This window comes from Pseudophryne corroboree, chromosome 9, assembly GCF_028390025.1.
Source record: "Pseudophryne corroboree isolate aPseCor3 chromosome 9, aPseCor3.hap2, whole genome shotgun sequence".
In the NCBI taxonomy this organism is placed as follows: Eukaryota; Metazoa; Chordata; class Amphibia; order Anura; family Myobatrachidae; genus Pseudophryne; species Pseudophryne corroboree.
Window position 1 is genome coordinate 471783588 of NC_086452.1, and position 23093 is coordinate 471806680.

The 23093-nt window shown below is 52.1% G+C and overlaps 1 protein-coding gene across 2 annotated transcripts in view; it reads right to left on the reverse strand.

Moving 5' to 3' along the window:
- Positions 1-23093, reverse strand: part of CACNA2D2 (calcium voltage-gated channel auxiliary subunit alpha2delta 2) — a 423565-nt gene that overhangs the window by 75206 nt on the left and 325266 nt on the right. The window contains exons 22-24 of one of the 2 annotated variants that reach the window (XM_063941374.1): positions 20676-20752; positions 12004-12024; positions 8382-8442 (exon numbers count right to left, since the gene is read on the reverse strand). In XM_063941374.1, the coding sequence (XP_063797444.1) occupies positions 8382-8442; positions 12004-12024; positions 20676-20752 (159 nt within the window). The remainder of the gene's footprint in view (positions 1-8381; positions 8443-12003; positions 12025-20675; positions 20753-23093) is intronic. The other variant, XM_063941375.1, reaches the window with a different exon arrangement.

The following is a 23093-nucleotide window of genomic DNA, read 5'->3' on the forward strand; positions in this document are numbered from 1 at the left end:
AGGACAGAAGATGTGTCACGGTAGAGAAGAGGAGGACAGGAGATGTGTCACGGTAGAGAAGAGGAGGACAGGAGATGTGTCACGGTAGAGGAGAGGAGGATAGGAGATGTGTCACGGTAGAGGAGAGGAGGACAGAAGATGTGTCACGTAGAGGTGAGAAGGACAGAAGATGTGTCACGGTAGAGGAGAGGAGGACAGGAAATGTGTCACGGTAGAGGAGAGGAGGACAGAAGATGTGTCACGGTAGAGGAGAGGAGGACAGAAGATGTGTCACGTAGAGGAGAGGAGGACAGGAGATGTGTAACGTAGAGGTGAGAAGGAGAGAAGATGTTTCACGTAGAGGAGAGGAGGACAGAAGATGTGTCACGGTAGAGGAGAGGAGGACAGAAGATGTGTCATGGTAGAGGAGGACAGAGGATGTGTCACAGTAGAGGAGAGGAGGACAGAAGATGTGTCACGGTAGAGGAGGACAGAAGACGTGTCACGTAGAGGAGAGGAGGACAGAAGATGTGTCACATAGAGGTGAGAAGGACAGAAGATGTGTCATGGTAGAGAAGAGGAGGACAGAAGATGTGTCAGGGTAGAGGAGAGGAGGACAGAAGATGTGTCACGGTAGAGGTGAGAAGGAAAGAAGATGTGTCACAGTAGAGGACAGACGATGTGTCACGTAGAGGAGAGGACAGAAGATGTGTCACGGTAGAGGAGAGGAGGACAGAAGATGTGTCACGTAGAGGAGGACAGAAGATGTGTCACGGTAGAGGAGGACAGAAGATGTGTCACGTAGAGGAGAGGAGGACAGAAGATGTGTCACGGTAGAGGAGAGGAGGACAGGAAATGTGTCACGGTAGAGGAGAGGAGGACAGAAGATGTGTCACGGTAGAGGAGAGGAGGACAGAAGATGTGTCACGGTAGAAGAGAAGAGGACAGAAGATGTTTCACGGTAGAGGAGAGGAGGACAGGAGATGTGTCACGGTAGAGGAGAGGAGGACAGGAAATGTGTCACGGTAGAAGAGAGGAGGACAGAAGATGTGTCACGGTAGAGGAGAGGAGGACAGAAGATGTGTCACGGTAGAGGAGAGGAGGACAGGAGATGTGTCACGGTAGAGGAGAGGAGGACAGAAGATGTGTCACGGTAGAGGAGAGGAGGACAGAAGATGTGTCATGGTAGAGGAGAGGAGGACAGAAGATGTGTCACGGTAGAGGAGAGGAGGACAGAAGATGTGTCACGGTAGAGAAGAGGAGGACAGGAGATGTGTCACGGTAGAGGAGAGGAGGACAGGAGATGTGTCACGGTAGAAGAGAGGAGGACAGGAGATGTGTCACGGTAGAGGAGAGGAGGACAGGAGATGTGTCACGGTAGAAGAGAGGAGGACAGGAGATGTGTCACGGTAGAGGAGAGGAGGACAGGAGATGTGTCACAGTAGAGAAGAGGAGGACAGGAGATGTGTCACGGTAGAGGAGAGGAGGACAGGAGATGTGTCACAGTAGAGAAGAGGAGGACAGGAGATGTGTCACGGTACAGGAGAGGAGGACAGGAGATGTGTCACGGTAGAGGAGAGGCGGACAGAAGATGTGTCACGGTAGAGGAGAGGAGGACAGGAGACGTGTCACAGTAGAGAAGAGGAGGACAGGAGATGTGTCACGGTAGAGGAGAGGAGGACAGGAGATGTGTCACGGTAGAGAAGAGGCGGACAGGAGATGTGTCACGGTAGAGGAGAGGAGGACAGGAGATGTGTCACGGTAGAGGAGAGGAGGACAGGAGATGTGTCACGGTAGAGAAGAGGAGGACAGGAGATGTGTCACGGTAGAGGAGAGGAGGACAGGAGATGTGTCACGTAGAGGAGAGGACAGAAGACGTGTCAGGGTAGAGGAGAGGAGGACAGAAGATGTGTCATGTAGAGGAGGACAGAAGATGTGTCACGGTAGAGGAGGACAGAAGATGTGTCACGTAGAGGAGAGGAGGACAGAAGATGTGTCACGGTAGAGGAGAGGAGGACAGGAAATGTGTCACGGTAGAGGAGAGGAGGACAGAAGATGTGTCACGGTAGAGGAGAGGAGGACAGAAGATGTGTCACGGTAGAAGAGAAGAGGACAGAAGATGTTTCACGGTAGAGGAGAGGAGGACAGGAGCTGTGTCACGGTAGAGGAGAGGAGGACAGGAGATGTGTCACGGTAGAGGAGAGGAGGACAGGAAATGTGTCACGGTAGAAGAGAGGAGGACAGAAGATGTGTCACGGTAGAGGAGGACAGAAGATGTGTCATGGTAGAGGAGAGGAGGACAGGAGATGTGTCACGGTAGAGGAGAGGAGGACAGAAGATGTGTCACGGTAGAGGAGAGGAGGACAGAAGATGTGTCATGGTAGAGGAGAGGAGGACAGAAGATGTGTCACGGTAGAGGAGAGGAGGACAGAAGATGTGTCATGGTAGAGGAGAGGAGGACAGAAGATGTGTCACGGTAGAGGAGAGGAGGACAGGAGATGTGTCACGGTAGAGTAGAGGAGGACAGGAGATGTGTCACGGTAGAGGAGAGGAGGACAGGAGATGTGTCACGGTAGAGGAGAGGAGGACAGGAGATGTGTCACAGTAGAGGAGAGGAGGACAGGAGATGTGTCACGGTAGAGGAGAGGAGGACAGGAGATGTGTCACGGTAGAGGAGAGGAGGACAGGAGATGTGTCACGGTAGAGGAGAGGAGGACAGGAGATGTGTCACAGTAGAGAAGAGGAGGACAGGAGATGTGTCACGGTAGAGGAGAGGAGGACAGGAGATGTGTCACAGTAGAGAAGAGGAGGACAGGAGATGTGTCACGGTACATGAGAGGAGGACAGGAGATGTGTCACGGTAGAGGAGAGGCGGACAGAAGATGCGTCACGGTAGAGGAGAGGAGGACAGGAGATGTGTCACAGTAGAGAAGAGGAGGACAGGAGATGTGTCACGGTAGAGGAGAGGAGGACAGAAGATGTGTCACGGTAGAGGAGAGGAGGACAGGAGATGTGTCACGGTAGAGGAGAGGAGGACAGAAGATGTGTCACGGTAGAGGAGAGGAGGACAGGAGATGTGTCACAGTAGAGGAGAGGAGGACAGGAGATGTGTCACAGTAGAGGAGAGGAGGACAGGAGATGTGTCACGGTAGAGGAGAGGAGGACAGGAGATGTGTCACGGTAGAGGAGAGGAGGACAGGAGATGTGTCACGGTAGAGGAGAGGAGGACAGGAGATGTGTCACGGTAGAGGAGAGGAGGACAGGAGATGTGTCACGGTAGAGGAGAGGCGGACAGAAGATGTGTCACGGTACAGGAGAGGAGGACAGGAGATGTGTCACGGTAGAGGAGAGGAGGACAGGAGATGTGTCACGGTAGAGGAGAGGAGGTCAGGAGATGTGTAACGGTAGAGGAGAGGAAGACAGAAGATGTGTCACGGTAGAGGAGAGGAGGACAGAAGATGTGTCACGGTAGAGGAGAGGAGGACAGGAGATGTGTCACGGTAGAGGAGAGGAGGACAGGAGATGTGTCACAGTAGAGGAGAGGAGGACAGGAGATGTGTCACGGTAGAGGAGAGGAGGACAGGAGATGTGTCACAGTAGAGGAGAGGAGGACAGGAGATGTGTCACGGTAGAGGAGAGGAGGACAGGAGATGTGTCACGGTAGAGGAGAGGAGGACAGAAGATGTGTCACGGTAGAGGAGAGGAGGACAGGAGATGTGTCACGGTAGAGGAGCGGAGGACAGGAGATGTGTCACGGTAGAGGAGCGGAGGACAGGAGATGTGTCACGGTAGAGGAGAGGAGGACAGGAGATGTGTCACGGTAGAGGAGAGGAGGACAGAAGATGTGTCACGGTAGAGGAGAGGAGGACAGAAGATGTGTCACGGTAGAGGAGAGGAAGACAGGAGATGTGTCACGGTAGAGGAGCGGAGGACAGGAGATGTGTCACGGTAGAGGAGCGGAGGACAGGAGATGTGTCACGGTAGAGGAGAGGAGGACAGGAGATGTGTCACGGTAGAGAAGAGGAGGACAGGAGATGTGTCACGGTAGAGGAGAGGAGGACAGGAGATGTGTCACGGTAGAGGAGAGGAGGACAGGAGATGTGTCACGGTAGAGGAGAGGAGGACAGGAGATGTGTCACGGTAGAGGAGAGGAGGACAGGAGATGTGTCACGGTAGAGGAGAGGAGGGCAGGAGATGTGTCACGGTAGAGAAGAGGAGGACAGGAGATGTGTCACGGTAGAGGAGCGGAGGACAGGAGATGTGTCACGGTAGAGGAGAGGAGGACAGGAGATGTGTCACGGCAGAGAAGAGGAGGACAGGAGATGTGTCACGGTAGAGGAGAGGAGGACAGGAGATGTGTCACGGTAGAGAAGAGGCGGACAGGAGATGTGTCACGGTAGAGGAGCGGAGGACAGGAGATGTGTCACGGTAGAGGAGCGGAGGACAGAAGATGTGTCACGGTACAGGAGAGGAGGACAGGAGATGTGTCACGGTAGAGGAGAGGAGGACAGGAGATGTGTCACGGTAGAGAAGAGGAGGACAGGAGATGTGTCACGGTAGAGGAGAGGAGGACAGGAGATGTGTCACGGTAGAGGAGAGGAGGACAGGAGATGTGTCACGGTAGAGGAGAGGAGGACAGGAGATGTGTCACGGTAGAGAAGAGGAGGACAGGAGATGTGTCACGGTAGAGTAGAGGAGGACAGGAGATGTGTCACGGTAGAGGAGAGGAGGACAGGAGATGTGTCACGGTAGAGTAGAGGAGGACAGGAGATGTGTCACGGTAGAGGAGAGGAGGACAGGAGATGTGTCACGGTAGAGAAGAGGAGGACAGGAGATGTGTCACGGTAGAGTAGAGGAGGACAGGAGATGTGTCACGGTAGAGGAGAGGAGGACAGGAGATGTGTCACGGTAGAGGAGAGGAGGACAGGAGATGTGTCACGGTAGAGGAGAGGAGGACAGGAGATGTGTCACGGTAGAGTAGAGGAGGACAGGAGATGTGTCACAGTAGAGAAGAGGAGGACAGGAGATGTGTCACGGTAGAGGAGAGGAGGACAGGAGATGTGTCACGGTAGAGGAGAGGAGGACAGGAGATGTGTCACGGTAGAGGAGAGGAGGTCAGGAGATGTGTAACGGTAGAGGAGAGGAGGTCAGGAGATGTGTAACGGTAGAGGAGAGGAAGACAGAAGATGTGTCACGGTAGAGGAGAGGAGGACAGAAGATGTGTCACGGTAGAGGAGAGGAGGACAGGAGATGTGTCACGGTAGAGGAGAGGAGGACAGGAGATGTGTCACGGTAGAGGAGAGGAGGACAGGAGATGTGTCATAGTAGAGGAGAGGAGGACAGGAGATGTGTCACGGTAGAGGAGAGGAGGACAGGAGATGTGTCACGGTAGAGGAGAGGAGGACAGAAGATGTGTCACGGTAGAGGAGAGGAGGACAGGAGATGTGTCACGGTAGAGGAGCGGAGGACAAGAGATGTGTCACGGTAGAGGAGCGGAGGACAGGAGATGTGTCACGGTAGAGGAGAGGAGGACAGGAGATGTGTCACGGTAGAGGAGAGGAGGACAGAAGATGTGTCACGGTAGAGGAGAGGAGGACAGAAGATGTGTCACGGTAGAGGAGAGGAGGACAGGAGATGTGTCACGGTAGAGGAGCGGAGGACAGGAGATGTGTCACGGTAGAGGAGCGGAGGACAGGAGATGTGTCACGGTAGAGGAGAGGAGGACAGGAGATGTGTCACGGTAGAGAAGAGGAGGACAGGTGATGTGTCACGGTAGAGGAGAGGAGGACAGGAGATGTGTCACGGTAGAGGAGAGGAGGACAGGAGATGTGTCACGGTAGAGGAGAGGAGGACAGGAGATGTGTCACGGTAGAGGAGAGGAGGACAGGAGATGTGTCACGGTAGAGGAGAGGAGGACAGGAGATGTGTCACGGTAGAGAAGAGGAGGACAGGAGATGTGTCACGGTAGAGGAGCGGAGGACAGGAGATGTGTCACGGTAGAGGAGAGGAGGACAGGAGATGTGTCACGGCAGAGAAGAGGAGGACAGGAGATGTGTCACGGTAGAGGAGAGGAGGACAGGAGATGTGTCACGGTAGAGAAGAGGCGGACAGGAGATGTGTCACGGTAGAGGAGCGGAGGACAGGAGATGTGTCACGGTAGAGGAGCGGAGGACAGAAGATGTGTCACGGTAGAGGAGAGGAGGACAGGAGATGTGTCACGGTAGAGGAGAGGAGGACAGGAGATGTGTCACGGTAGATAAGAGGAGGACAGGAGATGTGTCACGGTAGAGGAGAGGAGGACAGGAGATGTGTCACGGTAGAGGAGAGGAGGACAGGAGATGTGTCACGGTAGAGGAGAGGAGGACAGGAGATGTGTCACGGTAGAGAAGAGGAGGACAGGAGATGTGTCACGGTAGAGTAGAGGAGGACAGGAGATGTGTCACGGTAGAGGAGAGGAGGACAGGAGATGTGTCACGGTAGAGGAGAGGAGGACAGGAGATGTGTCACGGTAGAGGAGAGGAGGACAGGAGATGTGTCACGGTACAGGAGAGGAGGACAGGAGATGTGTCACGGTACAGGAGAGGAGGACAGGAGATGTGTCACGGTAGAGGAGAGTAGGACAGGAGATGTGTCACGGTAGAGGAGAGGAGGACAGGAGATGTGTCACGGTAGAGGAGAGGAGGACAGGAGATGTGTCACGGTAGAGAAGAGGAGGACAGGAGATGTGTCACGGTAGAGAAGAGGAGGACAGGAGATGTGTCACGGTAGAGGAGAGGAGGACAGGAGATGTGTCACGGTAGAGGAGAGGAGGACAGAAGATGTGTCACGGTAGAGGAGAGGAGGACAGGAGATGTGTCACGGTAGAGGAGAGGAGGACAGGAGATGTGTCACGGTAGGGGAGAGGAGGACAGGAGATGTGTCACGGTAGAGGAGAGGAGGACAGGAGATGTGTCACGGTAGAGGAGAGGAGGACAGGAGATGTGTCACGGTAGAGGAGAGGAGGACAGGAGATGTGTCACGGTAGAGAAGAGGAGGACAGGAGATGTGTCACGGTAGAGAAGAGGAGGACAGGAGATGTGTCACGGTAGAGAAGAGGAGGACAGGAGATGTGTCACGGTAGAGAAGAGGAGGACAGGAGATGTGTCGTGGTAGAGGAGAGGAGGACAGGAGATGTGTCACGGTAGAGAAGAGGAGGGCAGGAGATGTGTCACGGTAGAGAAGAGGAGGACAGGAGATGTGTCACGGTAGAGAAGAGGAGGACAGGAGATGTGTCACGGTAGAGAAGAGGAGGACAGGAGATGTGTCACGGTAGAGAAGAGGAGGACAGGAGATGTGTCACGGTAGAGAAGAGGAGGACAGGAGATGTGTCACGGTAGAGAAGAGGAGGACAGGAGATGTGTCGTGGTAGAGGAGAGGAGGACAGGAGATGTGTCACGGTAGAGAAGAGGAGGGCAGGAGATGTGTCACGGTAGAGAAGAGGAGGACAGGAGATGTGTCACGGTAGAGGAGAGGAGGACAGGAGATGTGTCACGGTAGAGAAGAGGAGGACAGGAGATGTGTCACGGTAGAGAAGAGGAGGACAGGAGATGTGTCACGGTAGAGAAGAGGAGGACAGGAGATGTGTCACGGTAGAGAAGAGGAGGACAGGAGATGTGTCGTGGTAGAGGAGAGGAGGACAGGAGATGTGTCACGGTAGAGAAGAGGAGGGCAGGAGATGTGTCACGGTAGAGAAGAGGAGGACAGGAGATGTGTCACGGTAGAGAAGAGGAGGACAGGAGATGTGTCACGGTAGAGGAGAGGAGGACAGGAGATGTGTCACGGTAGAGAAGAGGAGGACAGGAGATGTGTCACGGTAGAGGAGAGGAGGACAGGAGATGTGTCACGGTAGAGAAGAGGAGGACAGGAGATGTGTCACGGTAGAGGAGAGGAGGACAGAAGATGTGTCACGGTAGAGGAGGACAGGAGATGTGTCACGGTAGAGGAGAGGAGGACAGGAGATGTGTCACGGTAGAGGAGAGGAGGACAGGAGATGTGTCACGGTAGAGGAGAGGAGGACAGAAGATGTGTCACGGTAGAGGAGCGGAGGACAGGAGATGTGTCACGGTAGAGGAGCGGAGGACAGGAGATGTGTCACGGTAGAGGAGCGGTGGACAGGAGATGTGTCACGGCAGAGAAAGGTGTATGGCAGGGTAATTCAACATGCAGACTTCAAGCTGCCGTGGAACTACTTTTCCCAGCATGCCTACAGATTTAGCATATCCTTTAGCAAATAATTGGAAAGGCATGCTGGGATGTGTAGTTCCACACAGTTGAATACTCCTGATGTAGAGGCTACGATTGAAGGAAAATAAACCACACAATGAAACCACCCGGCGGCTGCATCACAGTATCGGTCACCCTACCTCGGAGCCAGGAACACGCGCCCCTCAGACTCAAAGGTGTTGGGCATCAGGGACTCAAAGTCTGTAACAGAGAAGAAGAGTTATCCAGCAAGTGAGGGAGGGCGGCTGTTCCGTGCACGGCCACAAGGGGGACTAGACCCACTGTGGCGGGATTACAGAGCGTGCCTAGGGGGGACTAGACCCACTGTGGCGGGATTACAGAGCGTGCCTAGGGGTGCACTGATATCAATGTGGTGTACCTGTTCTGCCTGGATGTGTGCGGGCCGGGTCCTGTGCGCACATGTGGGTGCGGGGAAATGGAGGACAATGGGGAGGAGTCTAATAATATGAGGAGGAGTCTAATAATCTGCTTGATATCTTTGCAAACATCCTGTGGCTCTCCCACTGTTGCAGAACTACAAGGCTCAGCACGCTGGCAGTCCGCAACATCTGGAGAGCGCAGGTTGCTGAAGCCTGTGTTAATGTGTATCCTACATGGGGCACTGGTGTATGGGAGGAGGGGTGTGGAGAGGGGTCCTACGGGTATATTTACTAAAGTGCAGGTTTATAGAAGTGGAGATGTTGCCAATAGCAACCAATTAGATTCTAGCTATTATCATCTAGAAGGTGCTAGATACATGAGAAGTAGAATATGATTGGTTGCCATGGGCAACTTCTACACTTCTATAAACCTGCACTTTAGTAAATATACCCCCTAGAGTTAGACAGCAGCCAAACCTGAATTACACGTAGATCCAATGTGAAGCCGCCTTTAAAAATTCAGACACTGACAAGTAAAAGTTCCCAGACTACGGCAGAACTTCAGATGTATCCGGCTGGATCTACCCTTCCTGAATACACAGGTGACGTTATTGATCAGCACTGGACAGCGCCACCTAGTGCCCTTCAGTGGGATAACAGGTGAGACAACCTTCTCTCTTATGGTTACAGGGTCTAATTCAGATGCAGCGGCAAAGTGGCTACTGGGGGTCATTCCGAGTTGGTCGTGGATTTTGTAATCTTAGCAAAATCTGCGACCACTAAAATCACATGTGTGGCCCCGCCCCGCAATGCAATCGCAATTCAATTGCATCGCAAAAACCTCAAACAAACGGTTGACCCCAGCATTGCAGCAGGTGGTCCGGCGCCATGTTTCCTATCGCACACGTGCACTGTAGCGGCTGCATGTACGCAGACACTCGGGACTGCACATGTGTCTGAGCCACGGTGCGCACGCAAAGCAAGTGAGCTGCAATTGCGGTGGCACCGAGGAATTAGTCGCAATGGGGATTATTCAATTGTTTCTCCCCAACACTGACACTAGATGGCGCCCAACGGAGCAATGCAATTGTTGCTCCGTTCAGGCGCGGTGACCCACGGGCAAACATTTTCAGCTTGCAGCCCCCGTGCTGGTGAGCTGAAATGTGCGAAAAGTGACCCATTAGCATATAAACACAACTGCGTATGGCAAAAGAGAGCCGCACCTGAATTAGACCCGCAGTGCAATACAGCCGGACGCACAATGCTGCCCCTTGTGGGATATGTGGGTACTGCAACTTATCTTGTGGTGTAAATTCCTTATTTTAAGTCTCAGAGGTCACTGAAATCAGGACTACACAAACTCGTCCGACCTGCACATTTACTGACCTCTAAGACAAACGTTTAACTGTACTAGGACCTAATCCTCCTATTTTAGGCATTAAATATGTTCCTGGGCCAATCAGATTCATTCATTTTGCCTAAGTGAAACCAGAACTTAGCTGGACGGTGGATACATGTGGTGTAACGGCCAGTGGGGTGTAACAGACGTGGCTGATAACTCTGCACAGAGACTGCAGCTCCCCCTAGTGTTCAGTTGCATGTAGTGCAATGAGCCATAGAGATGTCAGGTCACTAAGGTCTGATATATGGGTCCGGGCCGGTGTCTGTATGTGCTCGGTGTGTGGACATAACTTACCTCTGGAGTTTTTCGGTGGACACTTCTCAGACGTTTGCACTATTTTGTGGCTGTGACAATGTCTCTACTAAGCTGACAGGTAACCTTGGATCTCAGTAAGTGCCCACAAGTCATGCATGATACACCTGGGTGTAATACTCAACTGCACCATTCAGGGTTACAGAAAGTACTGTGCTCAGGCATCTACGAAGCCACACTGGGATCCCCAGCAAGACAGTCCAAGCACACGCCAGCCGCCCAGACAGGAGGCACAGTGCATTGTGGGGGCGCGGTGAGGCCATTAGTATCGTCCTGTGTCTCCGACAGGTCATGCTCAAGGTCAAAATTGATACCACTTTCATATAAAGTCAGGATTTGCGCTGGAAAACTTGCTCCAATCTTTCATTATTATTATAGATATATATATATTTTTACAGTAATGGCTGCCTCTAATTTGACACCCATAATGCACTGGGGTGCACAGCTGTGGGACGGCCTGGGGAACACGTGTTCGGTTGGACTGTTACCTTCTGATTAGAGGTCAAGGTAAGGGAAGGACAAGCGATGATGGGATGGGAAGGTAAATGAGGTTACAGGTTACTATCATAGTATCATCAGCATTGCCATTACAGGGTCACCGGGAATCAGACAGAAGCTGCAGGGGGCAGTGCTGGGCCGTTAACCCCTTTCTCCCCCCCTAGTGACATACAGTAACCCCTTACGCCACCGACAGCCCACATCTCCCCCTGCAAAGGCCCCCGCATTGCCTGCACTAACTCAGCACTGCCCCCTCCCAGCTTGTGCTGATAAGAGGAGTAGGGGGTGGAAGGGGTGGTGAGTGAGGGGTATAAAACATCATCAGTAACTAATACCCATTCATGATAGCTAGATGGAGGCCACGGTTCCATCGCAAGTGGCCGTACAAAGAGGAGGGGCAGCAAGGCAGATGAGGGGTGGAGAGGTGAGATACCCTGTAGCAATGGGTTAGAGGACGTCTGGGCAATGTTTCCTCTAAGCTCAGCAATCCAGAGAAGCGATGACGTAATGAGGGTTCCGCTGCCAGGGGGCTCATTCACAAGCTGCAGCATTTCTCATTTCCAGATCGCTCAGCGTAAAGGAGACAGCGCTGTACAGGTAGAGGGGAAAACGGGATACACAGCTGGGACAGATGCCAAGGATAGGGTGATGGGTCCTTAGGGAAAAGTAGGGTGCAATTGGGTAATAGTTGGGAGTCGGAAAAAGAACGGTTGAGAGACATAGAAGGTAAAACAATGGAGAAGGGAAGGGAAACAATGGACACAACTGGAAAATAAATCACGGAGGGAGTAAAAGAGAATAAGGAGCAAGTGGGAGCACAGAGGAGGATTAACATTACTTGCCTGATTTAACCCCTTCTTTACCAATAGCACCATGGGGGCCAGAAAGCAGCCTTTGTCATGTACGCACGCACATATATATATCAATACACACATTATATATATATGTGGCTTCGGGAGACGTTTATTATTGAGGGGTTCAGAGAAGGCAGTAATATAGGGAGGGGGAGATCGTGGTGATAACACAGGGTCTCCAGGGGGGGTGACGGGGGGACACATACAGGGTTCTGTGAGGGTGTGGAAGTAGGTGTTACGGTCAGGGTGACGGGCGGGCAGGCAGGCGGGTGGGTGGGTGGGGGGGCAGAACAGTCTATTGCTGGATTATACTTGCCCTTAGTTTTCTTGTTTGGATCTGTGAAAATCCACCAGAGGCAGAAAAACAACACAAAGAAAAAGAACACAAAAGAAAAGAAGGAGGAACGGGTGGAGAGGAGGAGGCATTACAAACAATATTTTATTCAAGAGCCGATTGAATAAAAATATTGTATTTCATAATTGTACTGAAACCAAACAGAAAATAAATCTTGCAATAAACACCATGAAACATAAGCAGCAAGCCAGAAATGGAAACAGAGGAAGAGAGAGAGAGAGAGAGAGAGAATGGGGGGAGAGAGAGAGAGAGAGAATGGAGAGAGAGAGAAAATGGGGGGGAGGGAGAGAGAATGGGGGGGAGGGAGAGAGAGATAATGGGGGGGAGGGAGAGAGAGAGAAAATGGGGAGAGAGAGAGAATGGGGGGGTGGAGAGAGACAGAGAGCAAATGGGGAGAGAGAGAGAGAGAATGGGGAGAGAGAGAGAATGGGGGGAGAGAGAATATGGGGGGGAGGGAGAGAGAGAGAATGGGGGGGAGGGAGAGAGAGAGAATGGGGGGGAGGGAGAGAGAGATAAAATGGAGAGAGAGAGAGAATGGGGAGAGAGAGAATGGGGAGAGAGAGAATGGGGGAGAGAGAGACAGAGACAGAGAGCAAATGGGGAGAGAGAGAATGGGGAGAGAGAATGGGGGGGAGGAAGAGAGAGAGAGAATGGGGGGGAGAGAGAGAGAATGGGGGGGAGGGAGAGAGAGAAAATGGGGAGAGAATGGGGGGAGAGAGAGACAGAGAGAAAATGGGGAGAGAGAGAAAAAATGGGGGACGGGAGAGAGAGAGAGACAGAGAGAAAATGGGGAGAGAGAAAATGGGGGGAGAGATAGAAAATGGGGGAAGAGAGAGAAAATGGGGAGAGAGAGAAAAAATGGGGGGGGGGGAGAGAATGGGGGAGAGAGAGGAAATAGGGAGAGAGGGGGCAGAGAGAGAGAGAGAAGGAGAGAGATACAGGGGGAGAGAGAGAGAGAGAGAGAATGGGGGGAGAGAGAGAAAACGGGGGGAGGGAGAGAATGGGGGGAGAGAGAGAGAAAATGGGGAGAGAGAGAAAATAGGGAGAGAGGGGGCAGAGAGAGAGAGAGAATGGGGAGAGAGAGAGAGAAAAAACGGGGGGAGAGAATGGGGAGAGAGAGAAAATGGGGAGAGAGAGAGAATGGGGGAGAGAGAGGAAATAGGGAGAGAGGGGGCGGAGAGAGAGGGAGAAGAAGGAGAGAGATACAGGGAGGGAGGGAGAGAGAGTGGGGGGAGCCAGGAAGAGAAACAAAAAAACAAATACAGAGAAGAAAGGAGAAAGAGGGGGAGCTAGAGACTGGGGGGGGGGGGGGGGGAGTTGGGGAGGGAAGCTAAGGAATACAGAGAAAGAAGAAAGGGGGGAGATAGAGAGAGAGAAACAGTGTGTGTGTGGGCGGGGGTGGAGAGAGCAATAAAAAAGAAAGAAAGTAAGAAGGAAAGAAAGAAAGAAAGAAAGAAAGAAAGAAAGAAAGAAAGAAAGAAAGAAAGAAAGAGGGGGAGAAATACTAGGACGGAGAGAGAGAAAGAGAGAAATGTGAGAGGAACAGACAGAATCACGAGAAGGACGGATGGTGAAAGAAAAAGACAGTAAAGCAGAAGGGAACAAGAGGGCGGAGGAGGAGGGTATCCGGACTCCAGGTCGACAGCACAAAGGTCGACACAGAGGAGGAGTCTGAGCTGTTTACATCACATAAAGTGGGAAGGAAGAAAGAAAGTGAGGTGAGAAAAAAAGAGAAAGGAGAAGACTGAAATGAAAGGCAGGAAGGAAGGAAAGAAGGAAGGAGGGAGGGATGGAGGGAGGGAGGGAGGGAAGGAAGGAGGGAAGGAAGGAAGGAAGGAGGGAAAGAAGGAAGGAAGGAAGGTGGGAGGGAGGGAAGGAAGGAAGGAGGGAGGGAAGGAAGGAGGGAGGGAGGGGGGGAGGAAGGAGGGAGTGAGGGAGGGAAGGAAGGAGGGAGGGAGGGGGGGAGGAAGGAGGGAGTGAGGGAAGGATGGAGGGAGGGAAGGAAGGAGGGAGGGAGGGAAGGAGAGAGGGAGGGAGGGAGGGAGGAGGGAAGGATGGAGGGAGGGAAGGAAGGAAGGAAGGAGGGAGGGAGGGAGGGAAGGAAGGAGGGAGGGAGGGAAGGAGGGAGGGAAGGAAGGAAGGAGGGAGGGAGGGAAGGAAGGAGGGAGGGAGGGAAGGAAAGGATGGAGGGAGGGAAGGAGGGAAGGAAGGAAGGAAGGAAGGAAGGAAGGAAGGAGAGAGGGAAGGAAGGCAGGGAGAGAGGGAAGGAAGGAAGGAAGGAAAGAAGGAAGGAAGGATGGAGGAGAGAAGGAAGTGCAAATAAAGAATAGTCAGAGAAGAATGGAAATAAGGGATGAAAGGGAGGACAGGAAGGAGAAGGTGAGAATGGAGAGAATAAGACTTTGATAAATGCAACAACACAGAGAATGACAAACATTAATGGCGATTTATGAGCCTGCGTCACTTCTGTGACATCACGCTACTTCCACACACGTGTGGTTTATTTATAGCGCACAGATTCTACTGTCTACATGGCGGTGACGTCAGACATGAGAGATCGGAAACCAGATACGGTGTCACATCACCAGATATTTACATTAGCGTTAGTGATTGTAGAGAGCGCAGGACGCTGCTGTGGGCATCCTGGTGTTTGCCAGAGACGATGGACGCCATTATGCAGGACGCAGATGTTCTGCTCGCAAATACGCATAAAGGGTAACCCCTGAATACTGACGTGTCGCCGCCAGCGCTCTCTTACGGCTGAAGACGCGTTACTCCAACAGTCAGTACTTAGGAGAAGAAGTAACAGACTCAGGACATTTACGGGTTGGACACAGAAGTTACGTCTCCAGTCCTACCGCCATGCCACTGAAGGGCGCACAACTACGTACATGCACAGCAAGAGCATACTATATGCGCAGATACACAGGGGAGTATACCGTCATACAATGTTATACAGTGTAAGAGACAGGCCACAGCGAGACAGGCAAGTGACAGAAGAGGCTATAGTGTAAGAGACAGGCAGGTGACAGAGAGACAGGGCAGGAGACAGAATAAGAGACAGGCAGGTGACAGAGAGACAGTGCAGGAGACTGAATAAGAGACAGGCAGGTGACAGAGAGACAGGGCAGGAGACTGCATAAGAGACAGGCAGGTGACAGAGAGACAGTGCAGGAGACTGCATAAGAGACAGGCAGGTGACAGAGAGACAGGGCAGGAGACTGCATAAGAGACAGGCAGGTGACAGAGAGACAGGGCAGGAGACTGCATAAGAGACAGGCAGGTGACAGAGAGACAGGGCAGGAGACTGCATAAGAGACAGGCAGGTGACAGAGAGACAGTGCAGGAGACTGCATAAGAGACAGGCAGGTGACAGAGAGACAGTGCAGGAGACTGCATAAAAGACAGGCAGGTGACAGACAGACAGTGCAGGAGACTGCATAAGAGACAGGCAGGAAACAGAGAGACAGGGCAGGAGAAAGCATAAGAGACAGGCAGGTGACAGAGAGACAGTGCAGCAGACAGCATAAGAGACAGGGCAGGAGAAAGCATAAGAGACAGGCAGGTGACAGAATAAGAGACAGGCAGGTGACAGAGAGACAGTGCAGGAGACTGCATAAGAGACAGGCAGGTGACAGAGAGACAGGGCAGGAGACTGCATAAGAGACAGGCAGGTGACAGAGAGACAGTGCAGGAGACTGCATAAGAGACAGGCAGGTGACAGAGAGACAGGGCAGGAGAAAGCATAAGAGACAGGCAGGTGACAGAGAGACAGTGCAGCAGACAGCATAAGAGACAGGGCAGGAGAAAGCATAAGAGACAGGCAGGTGACAGACAGACAGTGCAGGAGACTGCATAAGAGACAGGCAGGTGACAGAGAGACAGGGCAGGAGAAAGCATAAGAGACAGGCAGGTGACAGAGAGACAGCAAGAGACAGCCAGGTGACAGAGAGAGATGGCAAGAGACAGCATAAGAGACAGACCGGTGACAGAGAGACACTAGAAAGAGTACAAGAAACAGGCAGGTGACAGAGAGTCAGAGGAGGAACAGACAGTATGTAAGGCAGGTGATAGATTGAGGAAGAAGAGACAGCAAAGAGACAGACAGGTTATAGAAAGACTGAGGGAGGAAAAGACAGCGTAAGAGACAGGTAGGTGATAGAGACACTGAGGAGGAAGAGACAGCATAAGAAAGAGGCAATTGACAGAGGAAGAAGAGACAGTATAAGAGACAGGCAAAAGACAGAGAGACAGAGGAGGAAGCATGAAGGAAGAGACAGACAGGCGATAGAGGAAGAAGGAGGAAGTCAGAGAGAGGCAGGTGATAGAGAGACAGAGGAGGAAGCAGGAAGAGACAGGCAGATGATAGAGGAAGATGGAGGAAGGCAGAGAGAGGCAGGTGATAGAGAGACAGAGGAGGAAGCAGGAAGAGACAGGCAGATGATAGAGGAAGATGGAGGAAGGCAGAGAGAGGCAGGTGATAGAGAGACAGAGGAGGAAGCAGGAAGAGACAGGCAGATGATAGAGGAAGATGGAGGAAGGCAGAGAGAGGCAGGTGATAGAGAGACAGAGGAGGAAGCAGGAAGAGACAGGCAGATGATAGAGGAAGATGGAGGAAGGCAGAGAGAGGCAGGTGATAGAGAGACAGAGGAGGAAGCAGGAAGAGACAGGCAGATGATAGAGGAAGGCAGAGAGAGGCAGGTGATAGAGAGACAGAGGAGGAAGCAGGAAGAGACAGGCAGATGATAGAGGAAGATGGAGGAAGGCAGAGAGAGGCAGGTGATAGAGAGACAGAGGAGGAAGCAGGAAGAGACAGGCAGATGATAGAGGAAGATGGAGGAAGGCAGAGAGAGGCAGGTGATAGAGAGACAGAGGAGGAAGCAGGAAGAGACAGGCAGATGATAGAGGAAGAAAGAGGCAGGTGATAGAGAGACAGAGGAGGAAGGAGGAAGGCAGAGAGAGGCAGGTGACAGAGATACAAGAAACGATAGGCAGCTGATACAGGAAGAAGGAGGAAGTTAGAGAGGCAGGTGATAGAAAGACAGAGGAGGAAGCAGGAAGAACAGAGAGGTGATAGAGAGACAGAGGAGGAAGCAGGAAGAACAGAGAGGTGACAGAGAAACAGAGGAGGAAGCAGGAAGAACAGAGAGGTGACAGAGAAACAGAGGAGGAAGCAGGAAGAACAGAGAGGTGACAGAGAGACAGAGGAGGAAGCAGGAAGAACAGAGAGGTGATAGAGAGACAGGAGGAAGCAGGAAGAACAGAGAGGTGACAGAGAGACAGAGGAGGAAGCAGGAAGAACAGAGAGGTGATAGAGAGACAGAGGAGGAAGCAGGAAGAACAGAGAGGTGACAGAGAGACAGAGGAGGAAGCAGGAAGAACAGAGAGGTGATAGAAAGACAGAGGAGGAAGCAGGAATAACAGAGAGGTGATAGAGAGACAGAGGAGGAAGCAGGAAGAACAGAGAGGTGACAGAGAGACAGAGGAGGAAGCAGGAAGAACAGAGAGGTGATAGAAAGACAGAGGAGGAAGCAGGAAGAACAGAGAGGTGATAGAGAGACAGAGGAGGAAGCAGGAAGAACAGAGAGATGACAGAGAGACAGAGCAGGAAGCAGGAAGAACAGAGAGGTGATAGAGAGACAGGAGGAAGCAGGAAGAACAGAGAGGTGACAGAGAGACAGAGGAGTAAGCAGGAAGAACAGAGAGGTGATAGAGAGACAGAGGAGGAAGCAGGAAGAACAGAGAGGTGATAGAGAGACAGAGGAGGAAGCAGGAAGAACAGAGAGGTGATAGAGAGACAGAGGAGGAAGCAGGAAGAACAGAGAGGTGACAGAGAGACAGAGGAGGAAGCAGGAAGAACAGAGAGATGAAAGAGAGACAGAGGAGGAAGCAGGAAGAACAGAGAGGTGATTGAGAGACAGAGGAGGAAGCAGGAAGAACAGAGAGGTGATAGAGAGACAGAGGAGGAAGCAGGAAGAACAGAGAGGTGATAGAGAGACAGAGGAGGAAGCAGGAAGAACAGAGAGGTAATAGAGAGACAGAGGAGGAAGCAGGAAGAACAGAGAGGTGATAGAGAGACAGAGGAGGAAGCAGGAAGAACAGAGAGGTGACAGAGAAACAGAGGAGGAAGCAGGAAGAACAGAGAGGTGACAGAGAAACAGAGGAGGAAGCAGGAAGAACAGAGAGGTGACAGAGAGACAGAGGAGGAAGCAGGAAGAACAGAGAGGTGATAGAGAGACAGGAGGAAGCAGGAAGAACAGAGAGGTGACAGAGAGACAGAGGAGGAAGCAGGAAGAACAGAGAGGTGATAGAGAGACAGAGGAGGAAGCAGGAAGAACAGAGAGGTGACAGAGAGACAGAGGAGGAAGCAGGAAGAACAGAGAGGTGATAGAAAGACAGAGGAGGAAGCAGGAAGAACAGAGAGGTGATAGAGAGACAGAGGAGGAAGCAGGAAGAACAGAGAGATGACAGAGAGACAGAGGAGGAAGCAGGAAGAACAGAGAGGTGATAGAGAGACAGGAGGAAGCAGGAAGAACAGAGAGGTGACAGAGAGACAGAGGAGTAAGCAGGAAGAACAGAGAGGTGATAGAGAGACAGAGGAGGAAGCAGGAAGAACAGAGAGGTGATAGAGAGACAGAGGAGGAAGCAGGAAGAACAGAGAGGTGATAGAGAGACAGAGGAGGAAGCAGGAAGAACAGAGAGGTGACAGAGAGACAGAGGAGGAAGCAGGAAGAACAGAGAGATGAAAGAGAGACAGAGGAGGAAGCAGGAAGAACAGAGAGGTGATTGAGAGACAGAGGAGGAAGCAGGAAGAACAGAGAGGTGATAGAGAGACAGAGGAGGAAGCAGGAAGAACAGAGGGGTGATAGAGAGACAGAGGAGGAAGCAGGAAGAACAGAGAGGTAATAGAGAGACAGAGGAGGAAGCAGGAAGAACAGAGAGGTGATAGAGAGACAGAGGAGGAAGCAGGAAGAACAGAGAGGTGATAGAGAGACAGAGGAGGAGACAGAGGAGGAAGCAGGAAGAACAGAGAGGTGACAGAGAGACAGAGGAGGAAGCAGGAAGAACAGAGAGGTGATAGAGAGACAGAGGAGGAAGCAGGAAGAACAGAGAGGTGATAGACAGACAGAGGAGGAAGCAGGAATAACAGAGAGGTGATAGAGAGACAGAGGAGGAAGCAGGAAGAACAGAGAGGTAATAGAGAGACAGAGGAGGAAGCAGGAAGAACAGAGAGGTGATAGAGAGACAGAGGAGGAAGCAGGAAGAACAGAGAGGTGACAGAGAAACAGAGGAGGAAGCAGGAAGAACAGAGAGGTGACAGAGAGACAGAGGAGGAAGCAGGAAGAACAGAGAGGTGATAGAGAGACAGAGGAGGAAGCAGGAAGAACAGAGAGGTGATAGAGAGACAGAGGAGGAAGCAGGAAGAACAGAGAGGTAATAGAGAGACAGAGGAGGAAGCAGGAAGAACAGAGAGGTGATAGAGAGACAGAGGAGGAAGCAGGAAGAACAGAGAGGTGACAGAGAAACAGAGGAGGAAGCAGGAAGAACAGAGAGGTGGCAGAGAGACAGAGGAGGAAGCAGGAAGAACAGAGAGGTGATAGAGAGACAGAGGAGGAAGCAGGAAGAACAGAGAGGTGACAGAGAAACAGAGGAGGAAGCAGGAAGAACAGAGAGGTGATAGAGAGACAGAGGAGGAAGCAGGAAGAACAGAGAGGTGATAGAGAGACAGAGGAGGAAGCAGGAAGAACAGAGAGGTGATAGAGAGACAGAGGAGGAAGCAGGAAGAACAGAGAGGTAATAGAGAGACAGAGGAGGAAGCAGGAAGAACAGAGAGGTGACAGAGAAACAGAGGAGGAAGCAGGAAGAACAGAGAGGTGACAGAGAAACAGAGGAGGAAGCAGGAAGAACAGAGAGGTGACAGAGAGACAGAGGAGGAAGCAGGAAGAACAGAGAGGTGATAGAGAGACAGAGGAGGAAGCAGGAAGAACAGAGAGGTGACAGAGAAACAGAGGAGGAAGCAGGAAGAACAGAGAGGTGATAGAGAGACAGAGGAGGAAGCAGGAAGAACAGAGAGGTGATAGAGAGACAGAGGAGGAAGCAGGAAGAACAGAGAGGTGATAGAGAGACAGAGGAGGAAGCAGATAGAGACAGACAGGTGACAAAGAGACAGGCAGGCGATAGAGAGACAGAGGAGGAAGGAGGAAGTTAGAGAGAGGCAGGTGATAGAGAGACAGAAGAGGAAGAGACAGGCAGGTGATAGAGAGACAGAGGAAGGCAGAGAAAGGCAGGTGATAGAGAGAGAGAGAGAGAGAGAGGAAGCAAGAAGAGATAGGCAGGTGATAGACAGAGGAAGAAGCAGGAAGGAAGAGACAGCAACAGTATCTGATCCAGAGATTAATCTGAATGAGTAAAACGTAAAGACACTCATTATGATTCTGATGGACAGAGGTCTCATGCACATCTCCCGGGCAGCGAGTGTCTGCCAGGCTCCGCATGCTACTCCAACTTCTGCTCTCACCCAGACATCTCCCCCCTCAACAATGACAAACCAGGGAAGTGGCCGGGGACAGGCGTGAGCTGGGGAAAAGGAAAAGGGGACTATTGGGGGAACACACAAGCAAAGGGGAACTTACACTGCACCTGGAGGATCTGATCACTCAGATTAGCACGGAGGTAATAGGAGCTGTACAGAGGTAACACCAGTCCCAGGCTGCCAGGACAACACAAAAGGGGAGAGAGAGAGACGTGGGGGGTTAGAGGGAGGACAGAGACAGTAAAGGGGGATAGAGGGAGGATAGAGGGGGCCGGGAGAGTGAGAGAGGTGGATGGTTGGAGGAGAAGAGAGAGTGGAGGAATAGGTGATAAGAGAGGGAAAGAGGGGGGTAGAGGACAGTAGAGGGGCAGTGGGAGAGTGAGAGAGGAGGAGGGCAAGGGGGAGGACAGAGAGAGGAAGGAGAGTGAGAGAGGTAGATGGTTGGAGGAGGACAGAGGATGGAGGAAGTACAGGTGTAAGAGAGGGAGAGAGGGGTGTTAGAAGACAACAGAGGGGGCAGTGGGAGAGGAGGAGGGTTAGGGGGAGGATAGATAGAGGAAGAAGGAGAATGGGAGCGGTGGATGGTTGGGGGAGGACAGAGAGTGGAGGAAGTACAGGTTTAAGAGAGGGGTGGTAGGAGACAACAAGGGGGCAGAGGGAGATGAGGAGGGTTAGGAGGAGGATAGAGAGAGAGAGGAAGGAGAGTGAGAGAGGTGCATGATTGGGGGAGGACAGAGTGGAGGAAGAACAGGTATAAGAGAGGGAGAGAGGGGTGGTAGGAGACAACAAAGGGGCAGAGGGAGATGAAGAGGGTTAGGAGGAGGATAGAGAGAGAGGAAGGAGAGTGAGAGAGGTGCATGATTGGGGGAGGACAGAGAGTGGAGGAAGAACAGGTATAAGAGAGGGAGAGAGGGGGGTAAGAGACAATAGAGGGGGCAGTGGTACAGTGAGAGAGGAGGAGGGTTAGGAGGAGGATAGAGAGAGAGGAAGGAGAGTGAGAGAGGTGCATGATTGGGGGAGGACAGAGAGTGGAGGAAGAACAGGTATAAGAGAGGGAGAGAGGGGGGTAAGAGACAATAGAGGGGGCAGTGGTACAGTGAGAGAGGAGGAGGGTTAGGGGGAGGACAGAGCGAGGAAGAAGGAGAGTGAGAGAGGTGCATGATTGGGGAGGACAGAGAGTGGAGGAAGTAAATGTGTAAGAGGGAGAGAGGGGGCGTAGGAGACAACAGAGGGGGCAGTGGGAGAGTGAGAGAGGAGAAGGGTTAAGGGGATGACAGAGCGAGGGGTAAGGGAGAGAGAGGGAAAGGGAAGGAGAGAGGGGGATAGAGGACAATAGATGCGGTAGGGAGAAAGAGAGATGGAGCAGAGAAATGGATTAAGAGGGAGGAAAACAGATGGATAGAGTGGTAGGGGGTAGAGAAAGAAGAGGAGGAGACAAATATAACAAGGGAAAGCGGGAGGGCAGAAAGAGAGATCGGAGGAGTGGAGGAGTAGAGAGAGAGAGAGAGAGAGGGAGAGAGAGAGAGAGAGAGAGAGAGAGAGATATGAAGCAGGAAAGGAGAAGTGAGAGAGGCATGGGGGTAAAAAGAGAGAGAGAGAGAAAGATGGAGGAGGAAAGAGAGAGACGTGACAGAGGGATTGGGGGGCCAAAGAGGGAGAGTAGAGTGGGAGGAGGGTAAGAGAGAGAGGGGCAGATAAAGAGGGAAGGGGAGAGAGAGGGAGAGACAGTCAGCAGGGTAAGAGACAGACGGAGGGCAGGTAACAAGAAGGGAGGAGAAAAAATGTTACTAGAGGTTAAGCAGCCGAACTTCAATAACATAAAATGCTTTTCCAGTAAATGGTTACAAGGATAATATCACATTGCGGCTGGACGCCCGTTACTGACGTCACTGTAGCCTGATTCAGAGACTCACAGATCCACCTAGCGGACGGATCTCCCGAGTGACCATGTTATTATAGTCATTTCAGGGGTTATTTATGCCCTCTGATTGCTGGGTACACCGGGCACATATACCGGGGCCGGCGTACCGGCCATCACTTGCTGGACCAGGAATATTAATAGATGTGTATGTAATATGTGACTGCAGAGGAACGCGTAACACATTTATTCCCCCGGCATTACTACAGGAATGCCCGGTATTTACCCATATGTATATTTTCACCCACATAACATCTGTAACATTACTGTCACTAGATTGGAATATTGGGCCTAATTCACCGTGCAAGTCTGCGAATGCATCACAGATCGCTATCCATACGCAGACACATACGCAATTTCTGGAACATCGCAGATTTTTTGCCGTATGAGCAAATGTGAGTAGGTCTGAGGCTGCCAGTAATCTGCCACTGACACGGGCTGGAAGTGGTCTGCGCTGACCTCAGAGACCCTCCCCCAAAACGCCTGGGCACGCCTGCGGTTTTACCGACACACACAGAAAACGGCAGGTTTCCGCCCAGAAATGGCGGCTTCCTGTCAGTCAGCGTCTACATTGCGATTACGATCTGTACGCAATTTCTG